The sequence below is a fragment of the Eupeodes corollae genome, chromosome 1 (genome assembly GCF_945859685.1).
Source record: "Eupeodes corollae chromosome 1, idEupCoro1.1, whole genome shotgun sequence".
NCBI lineage: Eukaryota > Metazoa > Arthropoda > Insecta > Diptera > Syrphidae > Eupeodes > Eupeodes corollae.
In genome coordinates, this window is record NC_079147.1 from 199,992,691 (window position 1) to 200,020,011 (window position 27,321).

Sequence of the window (27,321 nt, forward strand, 5' to 3'; positions counted from 1 at the left end):
GTGTAAATTTGAAACGCAAATAGTTTAAATCGAGAGTTCACTTTCAGATTTCAATACCGCTCAAACGTAGAGTTGAAGCTGTGCACTTAAATAAATAATAAAAATAATAATAATAATTTCCTTCCCTTCAACTCAAAATCTGAACTACAGACATTGATAAATGGTAAAACTACCTCCTTGGAATGTAAAATATATAATTGTTAAAATCTAATGACTGATATAAACTGGTTTCAATCTTAATTTTAATTGTTATTGTTTATTCAAAGTGATTCTTTGAAATATCGCTCATTTCGTAAATAAATCTTTTTCGTCCGAACCTTTATAAAATCCACCTTAAGTAAACTTTTCCATTTTCATTTTTATTTACTTTCACCTTACAACCTTAAACATAAACGTATTTGCAGAAAATTTGCCCACAAAATATACAAATACCATCGAACAATAAAATAAAGAAAGCACGAAACAAAAACAAAAACCGTTGGCAGGATATACCTATGTGTATACTTTATATGTGTATACCTACTTCAAAGACCAACCCTAAACCAACAAAAAAAGAAAAATGCATTTTTAATGAAGAAAATCACCTTCAAGGACACCACACATTTTTATATAGAAAAGTTTTAGTAATGAAATGATTGGCTGCAAAAAAACAGCCCACAATGCGCATAGGTGTTCATCATCATCATTATTATCATCATCATCGTCAACATTACCATCACCATATCACCATCAAGTAGTCAAAGCTTCCCTATCCCTACCAACACCAGAGTTGTGCCAACCATAAAATCAACAACAACAAACCTCTGTAGGTTAGAAGAAACATAACACAGCCACAAAAAAAAAAAAACAAAAAATCATCCCCCCAAAAGATGAAACGAAGCTCCACCAATGCACGATTTATATGCCTATGTGAGACTTCTTTAAGGAATCCTCTATAGGACGTGGCGGGACACTTCTACAGCAAATATTATAGGTGACTCATAAGGTAGACAAAAAACAAACAGAGAACTCTCTAACTCCAACCAGGCCGGTCTGCTAGGCTAAACATTTCTTTCCACACTGAATGTGCTGAAACCATCAGCGAGCAACAAGGCTCCCAATCCCCAAAAAATCTTGTAATCGCACTTAAAAGCTTTGCTCCATGCAACCATCGAACCACAACGAACCTCATCGAACCTGATCAAACCAAGAAGTCAATGATAAGGACCTCATTACGAGAAAAGCTTTAACTCGCCTGTGGCACCCCCTTCTTACAATCTTTGGTCTACTATAATGGTGGTCATGTTAAGCATCCTTAGCCCCCCTCTCCCCCTTTTACACAAAGCCGCCTTCAAAACAAAAACAGGACCTTTTTGTGGGATGTGATGTTGTGTTGTACGGTTGTTCCGATGTCGTGTCGTCGTCGTCGTAGTACTCGATACCCGACAGCCTCAAACCAGTGTTTGCGGTGTGTCCTGTGTACTGTGTATACCGTAACCGTACCGGGTTATCGTCATCGTGTGACTGAATCTGCTTTGACTGGCGATGGTGAGTCTGTGAGTTCCAGTTCCAGGACGAAACTTTTCCTATGAATGAATGAAAATCCTTGCCTGTTATCACTTTCTCGTCTACCAACTATCATCCTGTGTTGTGTGTGTATGTGTGCTTGTGTGCAGTGCATGCTGTGAGCACTGCCGTTAGTCCTGTGTCTGTTTCTGTTCTGTCACATTTTGTTGGCTTTAGCTGGCGAAAAGGTTTATTAGAAAATTCTACGCTGACAAAGCTCCAGTTACTCTAAGGATTCTGCAGGATACGGTCGCATCTGTTTTGGTCTCTCTTTCTCTTTAGACGTAGTGATTTTTGCTTGCGAACAAAATTCGAATTTCGAGAGAATTTTGACGATAACGGTATTGTGCTGCTGGTCCTTCTGTCTGACATTTTGCCGGTCTATCAATTCAATTTAGTTTAATTTTTAATTTTTTTTTGAAGTTTTTGTTGTTGTGTGTGGCAGATAAATATCCTTAATGATTTTGTTGCCTGTGCTTGAGAGAGTCTTCCCGTGTCATGTCGGTTGAGTTTTGGCATCGCGGTGTTTGTTTACGTTCGTACGCCGTAGTCACATACAGCCACAGCGTAAGCCATCGACTCTTGCCGCCGACGACGACTTTGTCCGTGGATCCTGTGACAAGGATGAATCGCGTCTAAATTGACTAATCAGTGGGAAAGTATCCTGTCGTTTTATTTTCTTTGTTGCAGTGTGTGTACAATATACTACCTTTGTGTTGGGGCGTAAGTGATCCAATTTATATCCCCCTTCGCACTGGGATGTGCAGGGATGATGATAATTGTCTTTTTTTTTCTTGTCTGTTCAAACCCCAGTGGGTGGAGGAGCGAGGAGTGTGTCTGTGTGTGTTTGTCAGAGTTTCGTTGAAAAACTTCAACAAACAAACTAAAGGATAACAAATGGCCAAAGTAGTCAGAAAGTGTTATAAAATGTTTGCCCCCATCCTTTCGACTTTTTTCAACACAAAAGAAAAAAAAAAAAACAGAATTTGATTTGAATTGTTTTAGAGTCGAACTTTTGCATTGGAATTTTTCATTTCTTCTTTTTTTCTCAGCTTCTTATACAGAAACAAGTCGTAAGTCGTGTCCTTAAAGCAGTCATTCCAATCCTGAAGCCTCAGGGGACATTTGTTAAGCACAAAATTTACATTTCGAATTTCCTTGCAAAAACCACAAATGAAAATGTTAAGAAGAAGAAGAAGCAAAAAAACCGAAGAAAAGATATAGCTAAGTTAACCTACCTACCTACTTGATATTCCCTGATTTTAGCTTTGAATATCAAGGATGATGTTCACTCACCATTATTATCCTGGAAATAAGAAAGAAAGACAAAAAAATCTACATCGCAACCTTTGTGTGTCGACTGTCGAGCTCCAAGACTGTGAGATAGAAATTTTACCGTTCTGCTACATGATGGTACATCGTCATCGTTGTGTCTGATGGTTTGGTTTTGGTTTGGATTTGATGGCGGGCGGCTTGAGATTTCTATACCTTACCTACTGATGAACAGTCCAGAGGGAATGGATTTACTAAGAGAAAGGGGGGGAGAGCTAGTGGGTGGTTGAAACGCAAATGCAATTTTCTACGAAGAGTTTTCAATTTCATTTAAGAAATGCCATAATTTTACTCAAAACTTTGCGGTCAATTTACAAAAAAAAAAAGATGGAGAAAAAAAGTCTCGAGTGAACAACCCAAACGGAACGTTGACGACGACGACAGTGGTGTCTGTGTCTGTCTAGCTATCTGACTTTGAGAATGTAATTTAGTTTGCTTTATGATTTTGTTGCTTTTGTTTTTTTTTTTTCGTTTTATTCCTCTAATCTGAGTTAAGCTGTCGTAAGTGCTCTTTCTTCTGAGTTCGGCATCATCTGGAAGGATGCGGAAGATGGAAAGCATCACAGAACTGAAAAACAGTATGAATACGTTTTGATTTGTTTCCTAGGCTAATTTTAACTGTAAGGTTTTTTTAGCAGTTTTAGTTTCAAAATATTTACAGTGAATTTTAAGTAATTGATTCTGCTGAAATTATTAGAAATTCATTGTTTCACTTTGTTTATTGAAAAATTTAGATCAAAAGTAGATTTATGTCATGTGAAAATATTATTGAAAATATTTCTCTGAATATAAATAGAGTTATAATATCGAATAAAATGGAAACAACTTATTCAAATTTGTTTGCAATAATTGAAACCATCAAACCCATTGTCATGGTTTAACTAAAGTTAAGTTGATAATAATTTCCAAAATTGACCGTAAACAGATGTAGGTTTATGGATGGAGCAGAAGTTTACTTTTGAGTTGTCGTTTACGATACAAAAATTTTGCTGACAGATGTTCCATAATTACCTCAAACCTTTTTTACTTTCAATTAAATTTTCAATGAAAAGTGTGGAACGAAAGGTGACATTCATTTTCTTCGATTAACCACTGAATTTTCTTAAAGGAATTAAAATTTCCTTAGAAAACATAATGTACATACGTACCTATATTCACTTTCGCAAACAAAGTTTTCAAAAATATCAGCTTAAGAAAATTTTATTAACACTCTTGAGTATTAAGGCAACTTTTACTGCTAATTCTTTGCGGCGAGATATTTGTCTCTAGAGATTTTAGTAAGCATTTTAATAGGAAGCTCTTAACAATTACAAAATGGCTAATTTAGGTTTAAATAATTTAAAACCATATAACTTTAAAATTTTCGACTTCTGAAATCATTAGGTTCGTTTTACAGATTTATCAGTTGATTGTTGATAAATATTGAAATTCTGACTTTTTAAATTTGTACTTTTAAATATACTTTCGGGTTACTCATTATTTTAAAACCTTATAAATTATCAAAAAATGAATTGACTAAATGTTTAACTTCGATATTTGTCAATTATGATTTATTAGTTGACACGTATGCTAAGTGTACAAATGAACAGTTTTAATAAGATAGAGTTTCTAATATTAAAATTAACAAAGCATTAAAATTTGGGTGGGTTAAATTCTGAGATTATTTAAAATCTTCAAAATCCATACAATAGGAACTAGGGGCTCATTTAACCAAACACTTTTCAATTTGCAATTTTGTAAAATAGTAACATCCTAATGTTAAAATGTTTCTACAAAAGGAAATCCTCCTCGATAAAAAATTTGGGATGCTATGTCTGCACAATTTTGTGCAAAGCCAATGGTGGTAGATTGAAATTCGTCGATGATAATATTCGACACTCGATGAGCAACACTGCAAACGGTGATATTACGCTCCATTTCCAGCGCAATGTTATGTACACAACATCAACTTTGCAAAAGAAACGCGCTTTTGCCTACAACCTATCAAATTCCGTTGAAGTATGCCTACGATGGATGGATTAAAAAACTTCTACGAAAGCAAACATTTTTGAACTTCAGATGAAACCCTTAAATTTAAAACTCATGTTCTTTGGTAAATTCGTCAAAACTAAGAGAGAAGCCTGTGTCCATTGTCTTGTGAACTATTATTTACTTCTTTATTTTCAAAACGGTTAATGTATTTGTGTATTATTTTTCGACAACTTTTCAAAACAAACCCTTTTTTTAAATTGAAAATTTCTCTTTGCATATAATTGAAGAGGTTTTCAAAATTTGAAATATAATTTGCAAAATTTATTCTTTGAGGAAACCAAAAGATCAAATACCTTTGCAAAATAACAAAACTTTCCACTTTTCAGAAAAGACTTTGCACCAAGAAAATTTGAGTTTGGTGAAATGTGAGTTGCAAAGTGAACAAGTGCACAAAAGCCCAGATGCCGTGGATAACAATCAAACAATCTGGCTTTATTTCACCGTGAATAAGTGTAATAAGACCATTTCCTGAAAACTAACCTTATTGCACTTTGAAAAAAAAATGTAAGACCGATTTTTGAAAGTTGTCTTTGTTTTACTTGGTTTTATTTTACGGCACTAATAGAAGAAATATTTCTTATAAATTAAGTTTAAGGTGATGAATATGCATATTATTATACGAACAGTTATTTAAGGACTTAAGCTTTCTTTTCCAAAGGAATGGTCGTAATGATCAGAGTCATAATATACATAGCTTGAAAGCTAGGTAATAACTTCATTTGAAACTTGCTATTTCAACAAACTGTCTCTTTTGACATTACTTAAAACGGAACGGTATACCCTTCAACAACGAATTAAAGTTACACAAATTCACTAAAGAAACAGTTAACGTTTTGTGGCCACAGTTCGCAGTTTTACAAGAAAAGTTTTTTGACATTAAATCCTGAAGAGGTGTCACAATTGGCCACCGAAATCTTGTAAAGTAAACTTTAAGCCTTTTTTGAAGAGCCATGTGAAAGACACGATCGGTACACGATCGTTTCAAGACCTTAAAGATTAAATTCTTTGCAATATTTAGGACACTAAGCCGCAAAAGTTCGAACTGAATTTCATTTTTCTGATACTTTTTTTAACTTTTAATGGCATGCATACCTTTCCTATACGAGAAAATAAACATCCGTTGATATCTCTAAGAAAAACCCTCTGGCTTCAATATCATTGTAAATAGATCAGACTAAAGTCCTGAGGTAATTGATTATTTAGGGTTAACATAAGTAAATTTAAAAGTAATTTTAATGCCTTCCTAGTTTAACGGTTAAACTAGTTTAAAAGGCGTTACGAATTTTACGTTTTTCACAAATTTTATTTATATGTACATTATGTCAATTGAATATTTGTTTTTAACAATAATAAATGAGATCGTGATCGTATTTGTGAAAGCTACCCACACGTAAATTGTTGAGTTTCTTTGACACTAGTTTGCAGTCCAAATGAGTATCAAATAGATTTGATATTAAAGTGTTATATATTTGTTGGTTTCAAGAAAATCATCATTATTGAAACACTGATTCGATTTTGTAAAAAATGTGTGATAAAATTTCAAACTCGAACTTCTACAGAACTAGTTTTACTGATATGGACGTTAAATGCAATAGATCAATTTTATCTTATAAGTAGTTTAAAACTAAGTAACACAGTAATAGACTGTAATTATTTTATCGACAATTTACATTTTTATTTACATACTATATTGTAATATTTTAATTTTGGAATTTCTAAAACAATAATAGCTCTAATACGACGATTGATTCTGTACTTTTCAAAAACGCCATTAGTACATTTGATTAAGCTTTATACCTGAATTTCTGTACATTTGAGAACCTACAATGTTAAGTATAGCATTTCCAAAAAAAACACACTTTAAATATTTGGCAGCCTACACTTCATAAACGAAACTAAGAATGTATTTTTTTGTATTGACTCAAGCCCATCATAGGCTAATTGATACTTTCAAATATAAAAATTCTCCCAAAAACAAACAAAAATCTTTCATTTCATTTTCCTAAAATACTTAAATTTCATAAAGAGCAACCCTGAAAAAAGAAAATTGAAACCCCGAACAACTTAAGTCGACACAATTTCCTCAATAATTTTCACATTGAAATAAACATTCATTTCAACTTTGCACAACAACTCTTTCGTTTACTAGATAAATATATATGTAGATATACATAAGGACTTAATTATAAAGCAACCACTCACATTCTTTCTCTCAGTCTTTTGTGCACAAAAATGTTCGTCTGTCGAATCTAATTTAAATCTCACTTACCCTCATAATTAATGCATTTCTTAATCCAACTCTACCATCATATTCTACCTACCTCCCACAAAAGAAACTTCCCCGAACCACTTTCAAATTAACAAAATGACAACTTTAACTCGCGAAATAAAAAAAAATTATTTTCCTCTTAAAAAATTCAAATACTCAAACGAAAAATAAAATTAAAAAAAAAAACGAAGAAGAAAAGTCCACAATTGTTGTAAACCCAAAAGACAACATCAAAAAAAAAAAAAAGAAAGGCAATTGTTTTCCCACACAAATAGAAAAAGCTAAGCAAAATAAGAGAAATAAAAATACCCAAATTAAGGACATCAGCATAAAATAAATAAATAAAAAAAGCAAAAAAACAACATCAAACCCTCAAAGAAATAATCACATTACTCAACCAAGACCGACGACCATCAGCCAACCAACCAACCAAACCAACCAAAGCAACCTCGAATCAACCTAACCTCGAAACAAGCTTGTTTATCCTTACGGAATTCCGCATATAACTTTATGTACACAAACAAAATACATAATAATAATACCCAAGGACCCAACAAAACTCTGCAACTCCAACTCTCCACTCCACTCCACTCCAACAACTCAACTCTCTTGTCCTATATATTTAATTTTGCCTCAACATAAATCCTTTTAATTAGGAATTGAGGCAATCCAAGGTGTGTACGTTCCAAGAATACTTAATTTCACAATTGCAGTCTCGACTGTCGACTTAACTCAACTCAACTTGACTCGAATCGACTCGACACGATAGATATCTACGTATACGAGTCCACAGATATATAGCTAACGCAGAGGACTAAGAAATTTAGCTCTTGTATTCAAAACATGTTCCCGCTTTGCTTTTTCTCCTAACCAGAATAAAGCTTTGTCGGTACCTCTATATATACCGAACTATATGTGTCCGGGATAAGGAGCAGGATTGCAAATGAAATAAAAAAATTATACAAAACACAAAAAACATTTATACACGAAAAGAGCCAGAAAGGAAGAGAACACTTGTCGCATATCCTTATCAACTTACAACAATGAAACTTTGTCAATGTTTTTTGGTCTTAATTGTTTGGAGCATCTTTAGGTTGAGGATAGATATCCTTAAGGATTTCCCACTTCCGGCAGTTCTCTTCCTTCAGAGATGGTCAGTTGAGAATATTTAATGAACTCACTACATGTTTCTGAATAGCATACGTTTTAAATGAGCTTAGGTTAAATTCTTCAAACTTTTAATCCCGTTCTAAGACGTCCTTAAATCTGTTTTCATGAAAAACAAAATAGATTATTTAAATGCATAACCCTCAAAAACCTATTTTTTTAAACTCTAAACATTGAAAGCTCACAAATTGACGAAATCTTTTAAGATACGAAACTGTTGAAATAATATATATTTATATGAAATTCCGAGACCCTGCCACAAAAAGTTCAAAATAAATAAGGTTTCAAGCTATCAAACTCTAAAGGACTCTTAGATTAAAAAAAGTTACAAAATTTAAGAATATATGATATTGAGTTTTAACCCTTACATGGTGAGTTTACTTTTGTCCCACTCAAGTTATAACGGCTAATTAATATTTTTTTTAATGAAATAAGTCCCAGTAAGAGTTTCTTACAGTTGTTTTGTCTTTTAAGGTGTCTAGATACACACAAATGTTGAGTATTTTTGCAGGGTTGCGGTCCTTAAGGGTTCTTAAAAATGTATGCATTTCAGGTAGAAACGATTCAACCTTAACTCTTGGCTATGAACCGATCTTGTTCTAATGATTTTCTTCTTGCAAATAAAGCTGCATATTCAATGTTCACGTAAGATGCGTTCTCTTCTAAGCATTTCTTGTTATATTTGGTGTACCACAAGGTAGCCATTTAGGCCCTCATCTTTTTATTATTACCATTAATCATATGGAATCGATTTAATATCATTTATATGTTTCACTTTACGTCGCGTCGATGATACAAAAGTCAAATTGAATGAGAACTTTTTTATTTCAATGTTAGCACATCTTGCTTAAGACATCGTCTCCAAAACTCTTCCTTTCATCATCATAATCCTTTGACGAATAAATAAAAGTTTTGCCCCCACCAACTCTCAAAATTCAAAACAGTATGGCTTAAGACATGAAAATATAACCAGAACTTGAGTATTCAAAAGTCAGTTTTAGTTACCTCAGTTTCAAAATATGGATGCTTAAAGCGGGACTGAGTTCACAATATTTTTTCCTTTTTAAGCTGTGTTTAGAATTAAAAGAAAAAACAAAAATATCCTATCTTCTAAGTGATGAACATTGAGATTTAAAACTTTTAAGTCAATGAAACCCTTGTCCAAAAATATTGAAACTTTTGAATCCTTAGACACAACACACCAACAAGAACTTAAATCCTAAATACCTGAAAAACTCAAATAAAAATTACTAAACATTTTTTAAGACTTTCAATTCCAATACTCTCAATGCTCTATCTACCTTCCCCACATTATTTCAGAGCATCTTTCATAAAGACAAATTGATCTTTATTGCAATAAAAAAAAAAACAAAAGAACTATAAGAATTTAAAGCCTTTTTTGAGACTGAACTCTTAGACTTCCTTCAACCATCACCATCCGCACCCCATGTTAGCCATACACCTACTTTAGTACCTACTCTCTGAAACAGGATTGAAACCCATTAGAAAAGAAGTTATAGAGGAACTTTCATAATTCAATCGGGCAAAAGAACTTTTCGAAAACGAAAAGTCTTAACTGAGAGATAGAGCGTTAATAAAATTTACCCCCCGAAAATAGACAAAACTTTATTTCTTCTTCGGCCACCATCAGCCTCAGACTCAGCCGACACACATTTATGGCTCGAGCATATGTGTGATGGCATTCGTTTGCACTGGCATGGCGTTGTTGGCGCTGCTGCTGAGTGCCGTGCCATATAACCAAGATTCATTTAACCATCAACCCTTAAAGCAACAATAACAGTACCAGTTCCTATAGTGTAACACCCGCAACAACTATTGAAACTCTGACACACGCTCGCTCCTACACTCGCACTTGAGGTTTTGTTGGCTTCTTGCAAACTTCTAATAAAATATAATCGAAAATCTCGACACTATATACAATACCTACTTTTGTTCAGGAGCAGAATCGAGTGGCGCAGAGCAGAGCAAAGCAAACCACAAGCCATCACCCAAAGAAGAACCACAACACGACGTTGTTGACGTCGTTGTAGTCATCGTCTTCGTCGTAGTCGTCGAGATTGAAGAAATTTCTTCCATCGTCATCATCATCAGCATCATTGTCGTCGTTAACACCCTCTTAAAAGTTCAAAAAGTGAAGAATTCGTTCGGGAGCGCTTTCAACACATCGCATCGCCAGGACGGGACTTAAGGAAAACGGCATTGGCAACGGCAACGGTTTAGGGCAAGGTAGCAAGCAGCGGCGGTATTTTTTACTAAGCAATCCCTTCCACTGCTTTTTTGCTCTGTGTTTTCTATAAGAAACAATGAAGTGTAGTAAAGTGTTAAGCTGATGGGCCCCTGGTGTTTAATTGGGGCCCTCCTACTGCTGTCGGCAACAGCGGGGGACTCCACAAATAAAATTTCCTCCTCCTCATCGTCCTCATCTTATGGTGGCAGCGCCGGCAACATCCTACCGTTTTCATCATTATCGTCGTTGTCGTTGACTTCGTCGTCCTCGTCATCATCATCATCTTCGTCAGCAGCGTCCTTGTCGACAGGCGGAGCAGCAGCATCAGGTGGCGGTAGTGTTGGAGGTAGTGGTGCAGTTGGTGGAGGAATTCTTATAAATGGAATGGGCGGAGGACTGCCATCATCCTCGTCAAATGGTAAGGATTTAACTGTTTTCTATACTCTTTATAAAAAGCAAAAACCAGGATTTCTTTTATTTTGTTTTTCAATGAGGGTTGGAAATTTATTGAGATACTTATGATTTATAGACGAAGTGCTTTGAGTTTGCATTTAATTTGCGTGTGATTTTGTTTTTGTTTATATATTTTGAATATGAAGCTGAAGCAACAGTTTATAATGTCGGCTATAACAACCTAGTCACAAGGCTATGGGTATCAGAATATTCAATGTTTTTCATTGGACTTAATGAAAATACCATCTAATTTAGGGCAAGAGAGGAAAGATTTGCTGTTGCTGTTAGCAAAGAAATATTATTTCGTTAATAATTTAAAACGTCCTGGCTAAAATTTCATGTTAAAGTTAAGGATGAAAATGTACAATTTTATGGATGAAATTGTTTGATGTTGAATACGAGTGTTTTTTTAGAAAAAAAATTAAATCAAGTAAAGACTTCGGAACAGGGAATGGCTGTAGAGAAATTGCTTTTTTATTCGTTTTTAATTTGTATTCATGTTTTCAACTTAAAAGCTTTTTTGGTGTTAATAATGTTCAATTCTCATCAAGAAAGTTTAGAATTTTATTATATTCGCAAAAGGGGCAACATTTTGTACATAATTTAGTAAAATGTTAAAGCCATTTTTAGTGGAAAAGATGCTTTACCTAGTCTTAAACGATTTCAACATCATACTACCTCTTAATTTTTGCTAAAGTTTAAATTGAAGAATGGCTTCTTTAACTTTCAGCAATTTTCAAAATCTATTTGACTTCTGTACAATATTAATCTTAGAAGAACAATGGATGAAATGGCCCAGTCTATAAGTGGGAATTCTAATTAATAGGTTGGTTTAAGGTTTTTTTCCACAAATTGTCACTGTTTCGACATGTCTCGTTGACCATTCTTAAATAAAAACGAATAAGCAATTTACTAGTAAGAAAAACGAATAAAAAGTGTCTAAAATGTTGTATCCGTTAGTAAACTTATAAATATTTAGAAAATTGCTGATTAGTAAATTGTTAAATTGTTTAAAATATTGCGCAATTAATGTATGTCAGACCTGATAATTTGTATCGTTGTTTCAATATTTTGACAGTTAACAATTTTTTTAAAACTCTATACATGTATCGAGTCCTTCCCGCCATTTTAAAGCCTTGAAGGCTATTGTCATTTCTTAACTACAGCATAATTAATAATTTCCAATACCGACTATGGGTACAAGTTTTTTCAATGACCAGCAGTAAGCTTTTGATTTGTCGTTTACGATAAAATTTATTTTGGCGCTTACAATAATTTTGCGGGAAGGGCTCGATATGTTCAGGCAACTTTGTGACGGAATTTCTACTAACTGTTTAAAAACACAAATTTATTGCCATTGATAGACGATTACAAGACACTGCAAGATTTAACAATGAATAACAGCCGTGTTTTTTTTTTTGGAAGAAATCATAAGTAGTACAGTATAAAGAAAAGGGTGATTTTTTAAAAGCTATAGAAAAGTTTTTCAAAAAAAAATACGTACGATTCAGAAAAATTAATTAAATCTTTTTTTGAATCGATAGCACGGTCTATATAATTTATGTTCAATGTTGTCTTTCAAGGCGGCAATTGAAATGGGATTGTCTGTATAGACGTTAGCTTTAAGATAGCCCCACAGAAATAGTCTAAAGGAGGTAAATCGCACAATATAGGCGGCCAATTGACCGGTCCCAAGCGTGAAATAAAATGTTCAGCGAACTCGCCTATCAATAAGTTCATTGTTGTGCATGCTGTGTGGCATGTGGGCACCGTCTTGTTGAAACCACATGTCATGCAAGTCAAGTTCTTGCATTTTTGGCAAAAAAATGTTCGATATCATCTTCCCATCATATTAGAATAAGTACGGTCCAATGATGTCACCAGCCCATAAACCGCACCAAACAGCGACTTTTTCTGGATGCATTGGTAGCTCTTGCAATACTTCTGGCTGATATTTACTCCAAAATCGGCAATTCTGCTTATTAACGTACCCATTGAGCCAGAAATGACCTTAGTCGCAGAACACAATTTTTCGATAAAAAAAGTGGATCTTCGGCCAACTTTTCAAGAGCCCATTCACCAGAAATTTTACGTTGCAGTAGGTCGTTCGGCCTCAATTCTTGCACCAGCTGTATTTTGAAATATATCACGCTATAATCCTTTAGCAAAATTTTCCACGTTGTTGAGTAACAGAGGCCCAATTGCTTCGAACGGCCACGAATTGATAATAATAGATGGTCATCATTAACACTGGCCGATACAGCTCTGATATTTTTTTTGATTAAACTGACCATAAAATGGAAGAAGTACGCTATGAATTTTCTTAACAGAGCACGCATTTTGACAGTAAAATTCAATAATTTGCAAGCTCTGTTCGTTTGTTAGACGATTCATGTTTAAATTATAGACCAAACTGAAAATGGTTGACAGTGAAGCAAAACACGAAATGTGCTGTTTAAACCTGTGTTGCCAAAAGGATAGGAGCTAAAAAATCCCCCTTTATATGCACAACAATTACAACATCCGTAGCAAAATCAATGCCGAGAAAAGAAAAATTGAATTAATTCTGCTCCGAGGATTTTATTCTCAGAAGTTGATATGTTTGATACTTCTGAGAGACTGTGTTTGAAGAGTAGTTTTCGCCTCTTTTTCTATGTCCATTTTTTTAAATTTTGTATTAGTTTTGCAAAATTTTGTTGATAGTTCGTATCAACTACAACACCACCAAAATTAATTCCTTAAAAATATCTTGCCTAATCTTCAAAAAAGTATGCAAATAAAAGAACTCTAATTTTGATCCCCGTTCAAGTTTATAACTGTCCATTTTTTTAAGTTGAAATTGGTTCTGAGCCCTATAAATAAATTGAATGGTGCAACAGTCTATTGAGAACTAGGGCCTAGTTACTTACAACTCTCAACCATTCCTGTGTGCGAGCACTGTTGTTTGGGATGGAGGGGATCTACTGTTTAAAGCCGATTCCGAACGGCTAATTTAAGAAAGCACTATTCATGACAAGAATTACTCTTGGAAAATTGGTCAGTTCCTCGCAAGACGCAGTACCCGTGAAAAAACTTTAGATGACGTAGGCAGGGATCGAACCCAAGAACTCATGAATGACAGTCCAACGCACCAACCATCATGCCACCGGCACAGGTATTATTGCTTTAGCAATAATATTTCACTTTGCAACGTTGCACCTTTACTTTGTAACGCTTCAGCAAACGCAAATTTTGAAAGAGACAATTGTAGAATTGAAAAGTTGCCACTTTGCAAAATACGTTTCACCAAACTCAAATTATCAAAGTGCAAAGTCTTTTCTGAAAAATATTTTGCAAAGTATTTGTTATTTTTTGTTTCAACAGCTTTTCGATAATATTCTAAAACAAAATTTCATGAAATGAAATGTTTTGAAAATTTGTCGAAAAAAATGAAGGAGTAAATAAATGCTTCAAAGGCAATGAAATGTTTTGAAAATTTGTCGAAAAAAAAAAATGAAGGAGTAAATAAATGCTTCAAAGCCAATGAAATATTTTGAAAATTTGTCGAGAAAAAATGAAGGAGTAAATAAATGCTTCAAAGGCAATGGACATAGGCTTCTTTTTTTTAGATTTGAAGAATTTAACATTAAAGGGTTACCACGTTGATTCATCGTAAATGTCTAGTTTTGAAAAGATTTTTTAAACCTTTGAAATCGTAGCCATTTTTCAATGGAATTTGACAGTTATTAGAAAAGAATTCGATTTCAGAAATGATTTTTCGACAAGAGTTTTCCATTAACGAAAAGTACCATCTTTTTCTGTTACCTTTAATTATAATTAAACTACAATTCAATAGATGAGTTTCAGTCCCTTACAACAACTTTTACGTACACTTAATTGAGCTGGAAATGTAAACCTATAACACGGTGTTGCATCTATGCACAGAATAAGCAAAGCAACCGTTTTCAGAGTATTCGAATTTGCTAGACACAAGTTCTTCAGTCATAACCCCGCAAGGAGGATTTCCTTTTGTTGACGGTACCATGATAGATATTTTTTCACCAGTAGTTTTCAATGCATGTTTGATCTTAATAAACACAATCTAAGATTTACTTTTCAACTTTTCAAAATACGAAACAATTGCAAATTTGTATTTTAAATTGATGAAAACTTTTACTTTTTACTTTTCAAATAAAGTGAAGTCTTTTCACTATAGTGAAATAATAATTTTTTGTAAAGTTGCAAAGTGAAAGGTGTTTAGTGAAATAGGCCCCTGGTTTGAATTTTGATTTTTTTTTTTCAAATATGTGGTTTTATGTTTTGAACTATTCTGACAAATGTCAACTTTAAAATATCATAACAAGTACATTTTTGTTTGACAATTTGGCTTACTGTACTTTATGTTATTGAATTCCAAAAAAAAGGGGAATTGTAAGATCAATCAAAAACTGAAGTCCATATATAGATTAAAATGGGTTTCGAGTTTTAAGTTTTCAAAGATTTGATTTAAATGATAATAAAGTTAAAATAGTCATTTTAAAATAAAAGCTCTTGAAAATGCCAAGGATAAAAAACACTCGGTTTTTAAGTTTAAGTCAAAACACAACATATCCTTTGACAATACATTGTACGACGATTTTCGAAAGTATAACTCTTCGTCTTCTAAAAAGAGCCTTAATCATTTAAGTATGTCACTTTGATTTCGTAATTTCTTATATGTCATGACATGAGTTTTGAGTCGCATTTGACTCTATCTGAAGTTTTGAAAAACTTGCAATATAATTCCTTTATGAAACAACAAAAACTTGTGTGTGCTACGACCAAGTTCATAGGCTGGAGTTATAGCTATTTCACGGGGGCCAACCCGATCATCAGACTCCTTTAGTGGTGCTTAATCGCTTTTTGTTCAATTTAATTTTTGAAGAACTTTTTGCCCGAGCCCGAGTTCTTCAAAAATTAAATTGAACAAAAAGCGATTAAGCACCACTAAAGGAGTCTGATGATCGGGTTGGCCCCCGTGAAATAGCTATAACTCCAGCCTATGAACTTGGTGGTAGCACACACAAGTTGTTGTTGTTTCATTCTTATATTCAATTATAAAATTCGGCAAGCAGCTGCCTTAAACTGTGAGTATAAAATTTCATACAAAAACCTGCTTATAATTCCTTTATGTTCTTGAATAACTAAAGGATGAAATGTTAGGTAGTATTTTTTTGGTAAAACTGGTTTAATCAGCTGACACACGTTTCGTGTTTTGTTTCACTGGCAAACATCTTCAATTTGGTCTGTAATTTAAACATGAATTGTCTTACAAAAGAACGAACGCTTGCAAATTATTGAATTTTATTATCAAAATGCGTGCTCTGTTAGGAAAGTTTATCGCGCACTTCTTCCATTTAAAGATCGACCCACTGAATTGTGAGTAAATTTCGCACCAAATTTACATTGTTGGACATTAAACCACCACCCGCGATTGGGCCTGTGTAACTCAACAACGTGGAAGATTTTGCTAAAGGATTAAGGTGTGATACCTTTAAAAATACAGCTGGTGCAAGAATTGAAGCCGAACGACCTACTGCAACGTAAAATTTCTGGTGGATGGGCTCTTGGAAAATTGGCCGAAGATCCACTTCTTTACCAAAAAAATTGTGTTCTGCGACTAAGCTCATTTTTGGTTCAATGGGTACGTAAATAAGCAGAATTGTCGATTTTGGAGTGAATATCAGCCATAAGCAGTGCAAGAGCTACCAATGCACCCAGAAAAAGTCGCTGTTTGGTGCGGTTTATGGGCTGGTGGTATCATTTGACCGTATTTCTTCAAAGATGATACGATTCGTAACGTAACTGTAAATGGTGACCGCTACAGTGAGATGATGTCCAACTTTTTTTTGCAAAAATTGCAAGAACTTGACAACAGTGGACTTATTGAGAGCCGGTGAACATTTTATTTCACGTTTGGGACCGGTAAATTGGCTGCCTATATCGTGCGATTTAGCGACTTAAGACTATTTTTTGTGGGGCTATGTTAAAGCTCATGTCTATACAGACAAGCCCGTTTTGATTGACGGATTTTAAGACAACGTTGAACATAAAATATATGGACCGTGCTATCGATTCAAATAAAGAAATCTTATTTTTCTGAATTGTATGTGCTTTTTTTGAAAAATTTTGCTATAGCTTTTAAAAATCACCCTTTAGTTTTAAAGATAATTTGTAGTTCTTATTCCGTGTGTAAACAATCGGATTCTATGTGTATGTGTCAAGCTCAGAAATACCATTTTTCAAAATTATTTGCATGTTTTTTAATATATACACGCATATTGCAAAGCATGATTTTATGACTGCCAATTTGTAATAAGATCAAACATTGATTATAGCTCGTTTTGTGTTTTTCTGTTAAGAACGGTATTAGTATAAATTATACTTATTTTTTAAAAATATAAGTGATGTACTGAAAATATTTAAATGCAATATCGAAGTAAGAGATTTTAAATTTGTAAAATTATTCTGTATTTTATTGAAAAAAAAAACTACTTCATAAGTTTACAAAGACCCAAAAATCCAAATATAAGTTTTTGTTTCCTAATCAAAAGTTGTATGTTAAAAACCTGACGCGACCGATTGATTTTGAAGTCAAATTGAAACATGAACAATGAAAAGCTTAGAAAAAGTATAAATTGATTGTCACTTAGATACATTACCTTGTTGAACAGCGTAATTTAAGTTCTGACAATCTTTAAACTCAAAATCATTTCAAAACTAGATTTGCTATAAAAATGGTTTCCAAGAAACCATGGGAATAGGCTTTAGAGTGTACAACTTTTCTTTTAAATTTTAAAATTAAATATACTTTTAACCATTAATAAAGAACGTACTCACCTGGAATTTAATTCAAGGCACAAATTAGTTCACTAAATGAAGACTTTCAATACCAGAAATGTTAATACGAAGCTTGAAAAAATGTATTCCAAAAGAAAGAGGGGAAATAATTTGTGCTGTTAAAAAAAAACATCGTTTATTTTCAATAATTCTATGAATTCTCTGCTATCCCTTTTCTTCACGACCGAAAATTACCGACCTGACCCGAACAACGAACGATCTGTAATTCAGAGAGAATGAACAAAGCATTTAAGATCAACTAATTTTAACACTTTTCGATTAATATATAATTCCGTCACTCAATTAATATTTGTATAACAATTTAAACGCAATAAATGTATACGATTATTTATAATTTAATTTACAAACAAAAATCACTCGCGAGCAAGTTAAATCACGCAAACGCACTGCAAAATGAATTAAAACTAACTGTGTGTGTTTCGGTTGAGTTAGGGAAGTGCAAGTGCAAAGAGTAGTGCTGTGAAGAAATCGATAACATTTATCGATACAATACAAAGATCGGAGGAGTCATTTTCACGAGGGCGTTCAATTATCTATCCAAACGCATGTTAGCATGTTATTACTATCTATGTGCATTAATATAAGATTGTGAAATGAAATATAAACTGTGTAAAAGTTTTTTCAGAGCAATAACATTAAACAAATGAATATTTTCACTTAAATAATACTATTTTGACTATAATTTTGTTGCTATTATCTAAATATTCCATATTATAATTAAAGTTAAGCCAACATCAATTTCTTTTTTTTCTAACTTCTCATAGGAAGTCATTGTAATGGGTCCGATTTGATGAACTGTGACATTTCTCAACGTTTCAAGGTCATTAGAGTCGAAATAAAAGATTTTTAGAACGATGTCTGGCGTGCGTTTAAACGTACGTTTGTACGTTCGTACGTCAGTACGTTCGCGACGTTTTTGTCGTCGTGCAGAGCTCCAGAACCAATAGAAATATTGACTTCAAATAAATGTTATACAGATAATAATGCAGAAAGGACTTTTAAAAAATTGAGTGAGCGGTTTTTTTTTACCGAAGTACCTAAAAAAAGGTGAACATTTTGGTTAACCCTAAATATCTCACGAACAAATAACGCTAGAGACTTGAATTAAATTTAATATTATGTATTGTAACGTAATACCAAACAATATATATATTAGAAAAAAATCCAACAATTTTTTTTTTCATACATACAAAAAATGAAAAAGAAAATGTTGTCACTTTGAAAATTTTTCGAACAAAAAATAATTTTATCTGCAAAACAATTTTGTGCAACAAAAAATAAAGTTTTTAACAATAAATTTTATGAAAAATGGAATTGACAGTTCCTAAAAACAACACTACTCAAAGTTTTTCGACTAAAATTTCTTTTCAATAAAAATGAGATAATGGCTTCTAATTAATGTTATTTTAAAAGAAATATTATTTTCAACATTCAGTGAAATTTTGAAAAAAATCGAAAAAAAAAAATGATTTTGAAATTAAACTATTTCATTATATGAAAAATATTGTTTGCAATTTTTAAATTTTTAATAAAAATTCAATTGTCAACTGTTTTTAACAAAATACGTTTAAGCAAGCCAAATCGACAGACGGTATGGGAAGTTATCAGTGAGGGTCGCACTCCAGGCTCTCTTTAAATGAAAAAGTTCAATTCAATTTAATGAAAACCTTACTAACAGAAATAACAAAAAAAAATATCCGCAGTATGAATACTACCTATAAAAGTAGTAGAATCTCACTACGGATGGGTTTTTGACATATAAATATTCGAGTCTTGAATGGATCTTATAAGTGATGCCGTTCTCAAACGTTGAAACGATTGATATTGCATTTGTATCTCGACGGCTGTGTTCTTTGAGTAATTTTCCATTTACGAACAAAATTAATTTGTTACTGTTGATATTAATTAGTTTTGTTAATTAAAGTGGACTAGGTTAGGTTAGGTTGGAGTGGCTGTCCAGATGTCATTGACACACGTAGACCTCAAGGGTCCATTGTAATGATTTTAAACAAACCATTTTGTACTTTTAATAAAGTTAGAGAGACGTTTTGTGTCAATCGTTGCCAGTATGCCAGTTCACTGGTGTTATCGAAGAAGGGATTACCGAGAAAGTAATTCCTTCTAATGGAGAGTGCTGGAAATGTACATACTCGTAGAAGGTGTTGGACCGTTTCCTCTTCCTCCTCGTCCATGCAGCTTCTACAGAAGTCATTTGTGTAGACCCCTAGCCTCAGAGCATGTCTTCCTATAAGGCAGTGTCCCGTTATTACTCCAATTGTAGAGCTTATACTTTGTCTGCTCAGTGATATCAAGCGTTTTGACCGTTTTAAGTCAATACTTGGCCATATTTGCTTGGTTGCTAGGCAGGTGGTACTTTGTGACCATCTAGCATTTGTTGTTTCTAGAGCATATTGCTTGAGAAGATATTTGCATGTAGCAAGTGGTGTTCCTATGTTATGTTTTTGTCTAACATGAGGCAGAAGTGTTCCGTTTTTGGCTCATCGGCTTTGCAATTTCCCGGAATGTCTCTGTGGCCCGGCACCCAAATGAGGTGAATGTTAATCTGTTCCGTCATCTCATTCAGAGATGATTGACAATTGTGGACTGTTTGAGAGTTTGTGGAGACAGACGCGAGAGATTTAAGAGCGGCTTGCATGTCTGAGAAGATTCGTATATCCTTACAAGATATAACGTTTTCTTTGAGCCAGGATAGTGCTTCTTTAATCGACATTACTTCTGCCTGGAATACACTACATTGATAGGATAGACTGAGATTCAGTTGTTCTGAAAAGATACCACTTCCAACTCTGTGATCGGTCTTTGAACCGTCAGAATAGAAGTGTACCGCATCGTCTTCCAGGGGTCCCTCTTCTTCCCAGGAGGATCTTGAAGGGATGGACACATGGAATCTTTTACCAAATACCATTTTTGGGGTGGTATAGTCTAAGCAATCTGGGATAGATCTGAAATTGTCTAGAATAGTAGTATGTCCAGTATTGATACTGGTCCATTGAGAGGTTGCTCTAAGCCTTACACATGAGTTGGCAGCGACCTTTTTAGAGAAGATGTCAAATAGTGTTAGGTTTAAAAGCACTTCCAGTGCTGCGGTTGGTGTTGTGCGAAGTGCTCCCGTAATGCACATACCTGCAGACCGCTGGACTTTGATGAGCTTATTTAGATTTACCATCTTGTCCAGTGCGGTCCACCATACGACGGCTCCATAAATGAGTATCGGCCTGATTACCGAAGTGTATAGCCAGTGGGTTATTTTTGGGGAGAAGCCCCATTTTGATCCTATGGCCTTTTTACAAGTAAAAAGCGCTACAGTAGCCTTTTTGACTCTTTCATCAATATTTGCCTTCCAATTTAGTTTTTTGTCTAAAATGAGGCCCAAATATTTCGCTTGATCGGAAAAGCTTAATGATATTCCTCTAATCTTGGGTGGGCTAATCTGATGAATTTTATATCTTCTCGAAAAGAGTATTAATTCTGTTTTGTGTGGGTTGACGTCCAATCCACATTGCTTAGCCCATTTAGTTAGCCTGTTCTGAGAAAACTTGGGGGTGCTTCCCAGATACGGATATCGCAACGTCGTCAGCTTAGGCAATCACCTTAAAACCCTCTGCTTCCAATGCTGTAAGTAGGTCGTTTACTACCATGTTCCATAAAAGAGGCGAAAGGACTCCACCGTGGGGAGTGCCTCGATTCACCGATCTGGTGGTAGTAAAACTTCTCATGTTAGAAATTATTGTCCTGCTTTTGAGCATGAGACTTATAACATCTATGAGTGACTTCTCTAATTTCAGCTTATCCATTGCTGTTGTGAATGGACTAACTGGGCTCATTTTTCATGAGAAAACAATAGAAAAGGTAATTTAGTTTTGATATGTTTCCACCAAAGGTTTATCTCAGTTTAGATTAAATAAATCGCACATGTAAATTTAAAAATGACACCACTTTCTAAAATGCAAATTGTGTTTCGATGTTTCTTACGGAGTGGCAGTGAAATAGTTTGATTCGTGTTAAAAAATTAAGAACTGAATAGTTCAGCACCATAAAAGAATGCTAACTGCTCCTACTCCATGTGCACAGGTTTTTCTTCACAAATTTGACTCGACTCCAATCGCCGACCGCAATCGAGTCGAATCAAGCTCATTTCAACTCGATTCAGAATTGAGCCGAGCTTGAAGCTCGTTTCAACACCACATGTTAATGTAATAGGCTACGAACAAACCCCTTTTTTGAAGGTTTTATTTTGTTTTTTTTTTTTTCTATAGAATCTCAATTTCCAGATGTTTTCTTACCATTTCTTCTTAAAAATTTTCCATTTTATTAGTTTTAGTTAGTTTTTTTCTGAAGTTAATTTTAGCTTTTGATTTTTACGAAACTTTGTTCTATTTGTGTTTGTGTATTATTATTATTTTGACAGGTCTTCTTTCAGGTGTATCAATTTTTAACTACAAAAATCTGGCTATTGCCCATGGGGTTTCTTGTTGAATTTCTACTATACTATTTATAGAATGCCAAAAAAACACGGGTATTATATGTGAAATATTACATCATTCTGTTGCAAGCATCGATTTTTACGATTTTCGACCACTTTTTTGACACATACTGAGCGGTATCTCAGCCATAACTTGAAGAATGTTGTTTTTTTATTGCTCAAAAGTTAAAGGTTTATCTGCTCAAACTTGAAAAAAAGTCCAGTGGTTTCAAATCAAATGGCCACGATGAGAAATTACGCTGCCAGGAAATGTCTCCTGCAATAAAGCCATATTCGATCGAGTTGAGTTGTATGCGTCACCGTTTTCTTGAAACCACATATTCTCCAAGTTGCATTCTTCAATAGTAGGCCAGAAAAAGTCTGCTGTGGCAGAATCAATGTTTATGCGTTATTCGATCTGTACCAATTCTGTCATGTACATAAGCGCTGTTGAGAATTTCTGTTCACATACGCGGTAAACGCTTTAGCTTCAGGGTCGTTTGCGTTACGTTGGGCCTGCTTTGAAGTTGCTCTGAATGACACTTCCAATATAACATTTCTAAAATGGCATGTCATTAGAACCTGATATTTTTTCGCAAAATAAATAAAAATATGAGTTTTAAAATCAAAAAAAAATAAATTTATCGCGGAAGTAGCTTACACAGCCTATAGTAACCAATAGGAATCCTTCCAAAAGCAAATGTATTTTTTTACAGATGTTGAGCTGTCAGATAAGGCAAATGCTCCGCAAATTTGAACTAGAGTTTCCGTTTGGAGCCACATAACTTAACATTGCGTTAATTCCTTACGATTGTCAAATGAAACGGGAGGTATCGAAGCTACATTGTGATAACATGCATTGAATTCCAAAGGCTGAACTCGTAAACGTTAACCGAAGCCAAATCTGAAACGTGTTTCTGTTTCAGCCATAATGGTAACATTTTCGTGACCCATGTGTAGATGGTTTGGAGAAATGCAACACATGAAGCATTGAATGATTCGTTGGGATTTCAAGTTTCAGCCATAATGGTTACATTTTCGTGACCCGTGTGTAGATGTTTTTGAGAAATGCAACACAATGAAGCATTCAATGATTCGTTGGGATTTCGAGTGTGGGCGCCCAAGGAATAATAAGTTTTCAGGGACCAATAATAGCTATCGTTGGCTTTCATTATTGAAACCAATCATTGAAATTTGATTGGCAGGTTATTCATAGCTATAATTAAAAATAACTGTAATTGTAAAAAAAAGTCTTGACTAAAATCCACCGACAGATGTTCAATGACAGAAATATGTCATTGGAATTGTGGAGAATTGGAACACAAATCTGTGGAACGAATCGTTTCACTTTCGATTATAAAGGTATCAGATTTACAGGTAAATGATTATTCGTTCGTAGCGAAAAATATCTGGGCAATTCAACTTTTTTTTCTCACAAAAAAAAATGTTTGCCTGATCTTCGATCGACCAGTATATAATTAGTTTTTATAATCAAAGCAAAACACAGTGAAATATCCATTCCAAAATGTATAGATTCCGGATTGATTTCAATGATAGCTATAACTAGTTTCAAAGATCGAATGAATGTCCGTGTTTCTCCCGAAATACTTCGAATTTTGAGCTAATCCTTTACACTCACAATCTTGAATAGTTGAGTAGTCAATTTAGTTAAAGACGTTTTTAGAAGTTCTTAATTCCGAATGGATCCAATGAGAATTATAACAACAATGAGACTGTCAATCTATAAGTTCTAGGTAGCCTATCAAAATAAGGGTGCAGTTCTACTGCATGTTACCATGAGTTAAAGCAGTCGGCGGTTAAAGTTTATTTTGAATAAATTATCGAGGTCTGAGAAATTAAAGGGGTTTCACTTGATTTTAATAAACCACTTACAATTATTTCTTCTTTTCAAGTTAAAAGTTGTGTGCGTGTAAATTGACGTTTCAGCTTGTAGGCTAAGGCTAAGGCTAAGGCTAAGAATGACATTGGGTTTTCGACTTAGAAGTTTTTAGAAAATTATTTAAAGATTTGATATGGAGTTTTATATAAATTGTTTTCCAGCTTAGCATAAATATTGCGCTTTTTTCTGTAATTTTAAATCAAGCCAAGTGTCAGAAATGATTGGCGATTTGTTATCGATTGAAGGGCCTATACAAAAACCATATAACTTACGCCTTTTGTAATGCTATTTGAGCGTCGATGTGGTTGGTGAATTATCTAGAAAGATCTGTGAGTTCCTCAAATCGCGAAGAAAAAGGTCTAGGGGAGGCAAATATAATCGATATTGGTGGTGTTCGTCGTGCACGAAGTGGTCAAGACCAAGAGAAGTTGGTGATCATGGACATTTTGTGATAGCTTTTAATGGTGAAATTCTCAAAAATCATGTACAAATTTTTGAATATCATGCAGAATGAGGGGTTTTCTAAAATTCGAGAGTTTACTTACTTACTTACTTACTTAAGTAGCACTACAGTCCTGTGAGAACTAGGGCCTCACCCAACAAACTTCTTTATCCAGCTCGGTCAATGGCTAGAGGTCTCCATTTTTGCGCTCCAAGTTGGGTGAGGTCACTTTCCACTTATGCGCGCCACCTGATCCGCGGTCTTCCTCTACTGCGCTGTCCTGTGGGTGTGGATTTGAAGACTTTCCGCCATCTTAATCGTTGAACTTTTACTCTTCTGGCTAGGTCTACGTCGCTGAACAGCCCGAACAGCTCGTCGTCCCATCTTCTCCTCCACTCGCCTTCGATGCATACGGGACCATAGATCGCACGAAGAACTTTTCTCTCAAAACGGTGCTTCTGCACCGTATAGCAACACGAGGATGATAGGGGTCTTATATAGCGACATTTTGATTGCTCGAGAGAGCGCTTTGCTACTCGAATGCTTTCTCAGCCCAAAGAAACAGAGGTTAGCAAGAGTTATTCTTCGTTTTATGTCAGCACTGGTGTTGTTTTCTGTGTTTGTAGCGGAGCTTGGGTAGACGAAGCCTTTGACTACCTCAAAGTTGGTGACGTTTTAACCGAGGCGTCAGCAGTGGAAGTCCTTTCTCGACGACATCATGTACTTTTGTTTGCCCTCATTAACCATTTAACCCATTTTTGCCAACTCTGTCTCAATACTCACAAAAGCCCCATTGACATCACGCTGAGTTTTACTGGACAGACTTTTGAAAGATAGTGCTTCTAGTTTTGACTTGGGAGCTCTGCACTATTCTTTCAAGTACGAAGTTAAAAAGATCGCATGACAGCGCATTGCCTTGTTTTTTTTTTAATCGAAAAGTTCTGTTAAATTGTTTCCAAGCCAATGAAGCAGCTTTTATTCTCCATGGTCATCCTGCACAATGAGACGATGTTCTTGGATTTCTCTCAGGATCTGCCGTTGTAGACTGATTATTCTATAGTTGGTGCAGTTTAGAGGATCTCCTTTTTTCAAAATCGGGCAAACAATACTGAGGTTTCATTCCACGGGCATGCTTTTTCCGACCATAGCTTACAAACAAGTTGGTGCATGTTCCTAACCAAATTATCTCCTGTTGCTTTGAAGAGCTTGGCATTCAAGCCATCCGCTCCAATAGCTTTATTAGACTTTAGTTTAGATATGGAAAACTTTACTTCGTCAAAGTCGGGAGGACGGGATTGTTGGCTTTTGTCGTCTATGTGGAATGGATCATCCTACCTGACAGCGGAATTCTGTTCGTCGTCGCCGTTAAACAGTCTGCAGAAGCGGTCCTTCCATATCCTCAGCGTTGACTGCGATTCTACTATGATGTTTCCACTTTCGTCTTTGCAGCCTTCGGTTCTAGGTATATGTACCTGTGAATTTCGTGTCACTTGTTCATAAAACTTTCGAACTTCGTTACTGTTTTTAAACTTCTCAACATCGCCGCTTTGCGTGCCTGTTGTTTGGCTGCATTTGCCTGCCGACATTCCTCTTCAAAACAGGGGTTCCTTGTTGGTGGTTTCTTCAAATCCAGCACATCAGAGGCGGCTTCATTCCATTCTTGGCAATGTTGCCACTGGTTTTCGATACATTTTGTTTGCGGCAGAGAATTTCAAGAGAGGTTACTTGTAACTCGGTCTGAAAAAAATCTGGCGATCTCTTGCGATTGCAGCCGTTCGACGTTGTACCTTCTCCCAGCACCTCCCTGTTTTGCCTTTGTCTGGAAACCCGAAGTGCCACATTGGCAACAACGAGGTAGTGGTCGGAGTCGTTGTTAACTCCTTGGAAACTTCGGACATCCATGATGCTGGAAGCGTGTCTATCGTCGATAGCAATGTGGTGAATCTGGTTGACGGTAGATTGATGTGCAGAACTGCAAGTTCTCTCCAAGTTACTCCAAGTACACTGCTCATATAGTCTGACTCCAATGACAAAGCCGCATACAAATAAGCGCTATTGGTTTTCTCCGTAGAAGTCGCCATAATAAATATCGCAGTTTTGTATCCTCTTTTTGCCTGGCCCATCCCATCGTATTTCCTGCTGCACGTGGTTTGTTAAGGGATCTACCATTCCACGTGCATATCCGAAGTTCGTTGTCCTTAATTGGTTTACGTGACTTGTCAATAGCAAATCCGTCAGTATTCGAGGCTTGTTGTTGCTTCGTAACTAGCATATTTATACGTGGTCAGAAAGTCACTCCGATGCGACGGCACAACCCCTAAACTGGAGGACCAGATCCTTAGTATAACTCCAAGGACGAGGAGCCGGATAAACCTCTCCTTATAGGTCTCGTCTCCGAATAAGTCGTAGAAGTCTAAGTAGTTCAACCTTACTGTAACTGTAGATTCCACCTCGGGAATTCCTGCTCTCTCTTAATGTATGCAACTTTTAAATAAAATATGGTGGATGTTAAATCTTAAGAAAAACAATAAAATATTAAGTTTTTTTTTAATAGACACGTTACATATGTTTA

At 34.9% G+C, this 27,321-nt stretch overlaps 1 protein-coding gene across 2 annotated transcripts in view; it reads left to right on the forward strand.

Moving 5' to 3' along the window:
- Window positions 1-1,758: 1,758 nt before the first annotated feature.
- Window positions 1,759-27,321, forward strand: part of LOC129941216 (lachesin-like) — a 120,288-nt gene continuing 94,725 nt past the window's right edge. Inside the window, exons 1-2 of one of the 2 annotated variants that reach the window (XM_056049793.1) lie at window positions 1,759-2,268; window positions 10,303-11,010. In XM_056049793.1, the coding sequence (XP_055905768.1) occupies window positions 10,695-11,010 (316 nt within the window). In that variant the 5' untranslated portion in view covers window positions 1,759-2,268; window positions 10,303-10,694. The remainder of the gene's footprint in view (window positions 2,269-10,302; window positions 11,011-27,321) is intronic. The other variant, XM_056049794.1, reaches the window with a different exon arrangement.